This window comes from Elephantulus edwardii, unplaced genomic scaffold (genome assembly GCF_000299155.1).
Source record: "Elephantulus edwardii isolate Elephantulus edwardi_28Jun2011 unplaced genomic scaffold, EleEdw1.0 scaffold00150, whole genome shotgun sequence".
Lineage (NCBI taxonomy): Eukaryota > Metazoa > Chordata > Mammalia > Macroscelidea > Macroscelididae > Elephantulus > Elephantulus edwardii.
This window is the reverse complement of record NW_006399900.1, coordinates 3,484,313-3,491,367: the sequence shown is the minus strand read 5'-3', so window position 1 is coordinate 3,491,367 and position 7,055 is coordinate 3,484,313. Positions and strand designations below refer to the sequence as shown.

The 7,055-nt window shown below is 37.3% G+C and overlaps 1 protein-coding gene across 1 annotated transcript in view; it reads left to right on the top strand.

Annotated features, from left to right (window-relative positions):
• Positions 1-7,055, top strand: part of TASP1 (taspase, threonine aspartase, 1) — a 310,532-nt gene that overhangs the window by 61,050 nt on the left and 242,427 nt on the right. Inside the window, exon 6 of the mRNA XM_006894750.1 lies at positions 6,476-6,555. Coding sequence (XP_006894812.1) covers positions 6,476-6,555 — 80 coding nt within the window. The remainder of the gene's footprint in view (positions 1-6,475; positions 6,556-7,055) is intronic.

Sequence of the window (7,055 nt, the reverse complement as noted above, 5' to 3'; positions counted from 1 at the left end):
CCCTCTATGAGGTGGATTGATTCAGTGACTGGGATAATTGGGATGGGAGTGTCGGAGACAGTGCGATTGGCACAGGACAGAGCGGAGTTTAGAGCTGTTGTACATAGGGTCGCTATGAGTCGCAGGCGACTCGACGGCTCATAACAACAGCAACAACAACAATATAACCCTTAGGTGACAAGTTTTTTTTTTCTCTCTCAGTTATATATGTGCCGTTGTTTTACCATTTTGCAAGCATGGTTTCTGCTGAGAAATTAGCGCTTAGCCTTATTAAGTCTTCCTCGTAGGTAACGCTTTGATTGTCTGGAGCTATTTTGAGTATTCTTTGTCTTTAATATGAGAAATTGAATTATGATGCGTCTTGTTTTCTTTGTGGAGTTCTATCCTGTTTCAGATTCATTAGCTTCTTGAATGACTTTTTTCATAATTCTTGGAAATTTGTCCCAGGATTCTTTCATTATTCTCTCTAGGGCTTTGATTTTTAGGAAGTTTGATTATTGTATGTCTTGGTGATTTTCGTTGGGGGTATTTTATTTTACTATGGGTTTTTGAATATTTGAATGCTATCATTTTATCTTTCATTACGGTAGGGAAAGTTTCTTCTAGAAAATCATCAGCAGTTTTCTTTCTTTCTGCTTTTTGTGATCTCCACCTGTTCTAGAATCTCTATCATATACACTATTCTTCTTGATACTGTTTTCATTACATTTTCCCCCATTGTGCCTATAACAAATTATTCTTGACAGATTGGTGTTCCATTGGTTCACATTTTCTGTTTTGTCCTGCTAATAAGCTATTTCTGAAATTTTAATGTTAATATTCAGGATTTCACATTGTGACTTTTATGGTTCTAATTTTACTGACTTGTTCTTTTGTTTTTGGGTTTTTTCCTCCAATTCTAGAGTTTTGTCTGCGCATCCCTTTTTTAAAAAATATATATTTTATACTGATTTAGTTACAAAATTTTTATACATTGTTTTTCACACAAGATCTTTCCCATTTCCTTCACTGCCCCATCAAATTGTGTGACCATATGTTTAACAACTTCCCCAGTCCATCCTCACCCCTTTACTTCCACCCCACCTTGGATCCTCTACTCATTCTGCAGTAATGGTTTTATACAGGATTTGTCCTTATTGGATTGAATTAGTTCATTCAGCATAATGCTCTCCAGTCCCTCATAAGTTAGCTAGTATTTACAAAATCATTGCCTCTATGTGCTGCATTGTAGTCCATTGTGTGCATGTACCACACTTTTTTTAGTCCATTCATTTGTGGTTGGATGTCTGGGCTATTTCCATGTTCTTGTGATGGTGAATAATGCTGCTATGAACTTTGGTGCACAAGTCTCCATATGAGCTACAGTCCTCATTTTCTTGGGGGATATTCCAAGCAGTGGAATAGCTGGGTCATATGGAGTTTCTGTGTTCAGCTTTTTGAGGAAGCGTCAAACTGCCTTCCAGAGTGGTTGTACCATTTTACAATCCCACCAGTAATGTATAAGAGTTCCTATCTCACCCCATCCTTTCTGTGGTTTATTACTTGCTATCCTGTTAAACTTTGTGCACTCCTTTTATTTTTGTTGAGAATACATAGTTTATGATGGAAGGCTCTGACTGTTTACAGACTTAGTGCCCCCTAGTTAGGTGTTTGTTTAGTTATTACCAAGGCTTAGTAGCAAGCCGAAAGCTGCTCTCAAATGGAGAATAGTTATCTGCAAAGGATGGCAGGGCTTTGCTCTGATTTTACATAATTCTGTGATTAAATGATAGGAGCCCACCACACTCTAAGGTGCATCTCTGCCTGCCACCCAGTGCCACTCAGGTACTATTGAATCAGCTAACTCATATAAACTAAATTGCAGATCAACTTGCATGTCTGCCTAAACCTGCTCACAGTCTTTATTTGGTCACACGAGTTTTCAAGTTGTTTGTTAAGTAGGCCAAGATAACACACTCAAATGGGGATATTTTGTTTCCAGAATCCAAACAGGTTTACCCAGTGTTGAGCCTCATTTCTAGTTGTCAGAGGGGACAAATCTAATAGGGGAATTCACCAGAGTTGTAATGTTCAAGGTCAGCAAACAACCATATGGGCTGTGAGATGCCAGAAAGGAATCAGGGAGAGAGATTGAGATAATTAACAGTTTTGGTTTGTGTGGCTTCACAGTCAACACTCTTGGTATCAACAGATGAATTGCATTAGGAAAGTCTTCTATCCAGGACCTCTCCAGAGTACTGAAGAACGACAGTGTCAGTCTGGAGACTAAGGTGCGCCTGATCTGGGCTATAGTTTTCACAATTGTGTGCTATGCATCAGAGAGCTGAACAGTCAGTGACTAGGGATGACAGAAAGAAAATTGATGACTTTGAGCTGTGGTGCTGGAGAAGAGTCTTGAATATACCATGGACTGCTAGGAGAACGAACAGGTTTGTCTTTGAGGGTCAAACTGGGCTGCTCCTTGGAGTTAAGGATTCTGAAGCTTTGTCTGGCATACTCTGGGCATGTTGCAAGGAGAGACCAATCCTTGGAGAGGGACATCAGGTTTGGGAGAGAGGAGGGATGGCACAGGAGAGGAAGACCCTCGATGAGATGGGTTGATTCAGTGATTTGGGTATTAGGAGTAGGTGTGTTGGAGACAATGAGCTTGGCACAGAATAGAGCAGGGTTTAGGGCTCTTGAACATAGGGTTGCTATGAGTCGCATGCGACTCAATAGCACATAACGACAACAACAGAGTAAAATAAACCAAAAAGCAAACCAACTGCTATCATATTGATTCTGACTTGTAACGACCCTACATTGGGTTTGAGGACATATGTATATCTACCTATACATACCTATACCTTCGAAGTTGGTCAACATTCTTAATGTTTTTGAATTTATTATTTTAGTGGTTAGTGCATATACTTGAATACTAGTTATATTAATCAGGCCTCCTTATATGCCTATGGGTATTATTCTGTCATTACAGCATTATACTTCAGGACAGATATTGAAATGTTCTTTTTAACAATGAATATAACACTTGTCCTCTTCAGTGGTCATTTCTTGTCTAGTAGATTATATGATTGATTCAAAGTTACCAATATCGAGGGAGCTCTGGTGGCATAGTGGTAAGGAGCTGTGCTTCAATCCCAAAGTTACCAATATCAGTTCATTTCAGTCTGCTGTTGTCTGTGATAGTAATCTTTATAGTTTTGACAATTCCAAGTTTTTCCAGATCAGTTCTTTTCTAATGTTCCATATTAAAATTATTCATGGATGTTTATAGCTGTTTATCCAATGATTCATGCTGCATCAGCAAGTGAAGTTACTTCATTGACCGAAAGTTTTATTTTATCCTAGACATTAAAGTACACTGTACTTTGAGGAAATAACTCTAGTACTTTCAGTTCTGTTGGAGAAATAAGGACACTCTCCTCTTTTTACAAACTCCCAGAAACTTGCTGAAGGGTTAGGTGTGAGTTGGTTCCAATTTTTGGCAATGAGTTTCTCTTTAATCTGCGGATAGTCTTTTTCCAAGATTGTACCTAACAAGATTCTGCTGCTATTTAGAGCATTTTTCAGGGCAGTTTATTTTAGAAGTGAATAGTGAATCCTGCTCTCTGTGAACTATGCCAACATGGTTTACCCTGCTGGTGTTTGAAATACTGGTAGCATATCTTCCGGCAACACAGTAGCAAACAAACCACCACATGGCAAACAAACAGATATGTGGTGGTGTTTGGTATAAGACTAGGAAAAACTGTTCTTAGGACCTCTTAGGCTCTCAAAAATAGAGGCTTAAAGAGGTAAAATTATTTTTTCCTTCCATGGCCTTTTATCTTTCTCTTGTCTTCCTTCCCCATCAGTCTTTTACCCCATCCTCACCTTTATATATATTTGGATCAATTTGCCTGTTTCTACTTAGATTTTTATTTTTTCTAACCTGCTGTTAGTTTTCTGAATGGTTGGATCTTGAGACTTCAGTGGTTTATTACTGTGAGTTCTTTTTTGTATTGGAATGATTAAAACAGCATAAACAATAAGGGAGTGGGACTCTTAACAAGTAGGCACAAATTCAAGGAGTTTATTAGTAGCTGGCTGAAATATTTAAGTTGGCTATGGAAACAGAAGAAGTGAATACTTATTATGGCACTTGCTTGTTATATTATATTACTACTTGTTTATTTAAATTAGAGACTGGGGTAATTAATTATCTTGCATGTTATTTGAAATCCTTGGAAAATAAGTCTTTTGCAAGCCATAGCTATATATATTCACTTTGTCATGTTAAAACATGCAGTTTAGAGTCTAAAATAAATTGTTTTTTAGATATAGCTCAGTAAGTAGATGGTTTTGTTTATGTTTTAGTTGCATCGAGACTATAAATATTTCTTATTGTGTTTGGAAAAATATGTCAGGGTATTAGCTGATTTCTTTTGTAATTCTCCTTATCTAAATAGGAGAAAATGATTCGTGGGGACACATGATTCATGGGGACACAGGGCCATGTGCATCTCTCTAAAGAACCAGAGGGAGTGAGAATAGCACAGTCCCTCACTGTCCCAGAGTAGAAAGCCGATAAAGAGCCCATAGCTCGGGTCCATGGTGCCTCTAGAATCACACCAACAACAGGAGGTTACTTTATTCATTACTGACTCACGGACTCACACTTTTGGTACTACCAACAGGGTTTATTAGGGAAGGAAGTTGTAAAGTGGGGTAAGCAAAGACTGTCACCCAAAACAATTCCAGGCACAAGTCCACAATTAGTCTAGGCTCTGGTTTGTTTCAGTTCAGCAGTCAAATCATGCAGCAAGGATTGCCTCCAATCCTATCAAATCCAAATCATACAGCAAAGATTGCTTCCAAGCAAGCAAGCATCCAGCAAGTCATAAGTTAGCTTGTCCTTCAAGCATCCAGGAATAACAGTAAACACATTTCATTTAATTGTGGCCTTTATCTCAGGACTCCTCTGCCCACACCTTGCCACTGTTTCTCCACAGCAACACTGCATTCTCTCTAACACCATCAGCAGGGTCTTGCCAACAGGGTCTACTCCATTCTCCCTCAAGTCTTGCCTCCACGTGTGTATAAACTCTCTCTCTTATCTTAGTCTCACACTTTTTGATGACTTTCAAGACCATGCTGACTTACAAGATCATGTGTCTGCATTTAAGGTAGCTGGAGACTAGAGGAGGCTAACTGTAGTGACTAAAAAATGCCAGCCAGCTTTTAGGCTAACACTACATTTCTTTTCTCTCTAATAGCCCTTTTCATTTTTAGTGGATCCAAGTCTATCAGGCAAGATAACAAAATCTAGTCACTTATCTTTAGACTCTTAACTGATTCAATAGATCTTATTATGACATAGGATAAGCGGAGTTGTGCTGATAACCCAAAGATGACACTTCTCTGGGTTTAAGTCTCTGAAAACCAGCTGCAAAGTCAGCTATGAATATCTTTCTACTCGATAGCAGTGAGTACTGAAAGAGTGAATGCTATGTCATGATCTGAGAACAATGTTGGTACAAGATAAAGCTTAATATTTTGCACCTTTAAGAAAGTTTTAATTCTGTTTCTGTTTTTTTTTTATTTATTTTGTTGATTTTATTTATTGCAAATGATCTTGCAACAGTTCCAAGTGTAAAATTTTCAATTAGACTACAGAAAGTGCCTATATTATGAACACATTTCATTGTTAAATATGTTTTTGAGTGACATTTGACACAAACAGTGATGATGAAGCTGGGACAGGATAGGGCAAGGTTCAGATCCATTATTCAGAGTGTTTCCTATTCGTCATGGTGCTCTGGTGGCCTAGTGGTAAGAAGCTGCACTGCTGTCCCAAAGGCACGTGATTCAAATCCACCAGCTGCCCCACAGAGGAAGGATGCACAATCACCCGTATGATTAACTGCCTCTGAAAACTCACTAGAGAGTCAGCTCTAGGTCAGTTCCGACTTGATGGCACATCACACAACAATGAATCACAGTGGACTCAATGGCACCTAACAACAGTAGTTAAGTCAGAACAGTTAGGTATGATTGTTATCCGATTCCAGTTAGTCAAATGTTTGTCTGTATGATATATAGTGTACCTAAGGATATATAGTGTTATCATTCTATGCTTAAAACACTTTTAGATAGAAGATAAAAATAGTTAACATAAATATAGAGTAATAATAATGTTTTGATGAGCATCACAAACTACCACCCATTGTTTATTATGAATTGTGGTAACTTGAATTTTAATATAATGGATGTTGGTACAGTACTACGGTTGTACATGAATCAGATGTTCATAACCCAGAGATTGCCTGTTTCTAATTTTAATGGAATTTTTTTTGGCATATAGTCATCTTATTTTGAGGTCTCTCGGTTTATGTTTGTGTGCACGAATTTCTTCAGTTGTCTTAGCATATTAATTATATATATAAGAGAAGATGACACTGTAACTTCTTAAAAAGAATATATTTTCTGTTGTTAGCTTTCTAGTTGGAGAAGGTGCCTACAGATGGGCGATAGATCATGGAATACCCTCTTGCTCTCCTAGCATCATGACTACAAGTGAGTAAAAATGTTTAAAAAGATGAAACTTTGTGAGTACACACACATACATGTTAAGTGTTACATTGCTTTTGTTGTGATTCAAGTTGTGTAGATATTTAAGGAAGAAAGTATATACACTAAAATATGTGTTGAGAGTTAAACATAAAATGTTGATTTCTAAACAACCTTTTTGTTGTTGAGTTGCCCACATTACTTTCTCATATTTGTAGAAATCATTACAGTCTTCTTTTAGGTTTCTTAAAGTAATTGCTGATGAAAGTATAATATCCAAAGAAAGAGAGTGAAAACATAGATTAGTATTTAACTGTTACTGAACTAAGGAAAGACATTACTAACTAAAAATGCAATGGGAGGAAAAAGAAAGGTTTAACTATAAGAGTTAAAACTTATAAACACTTATCACAAATATGATGAAGGCTTATATACCCTTAATCTGTGAAAAGGTTTACCAAATCAAAAAACACGCTAATACAAGTACTACATTAATAGAAAAAAAA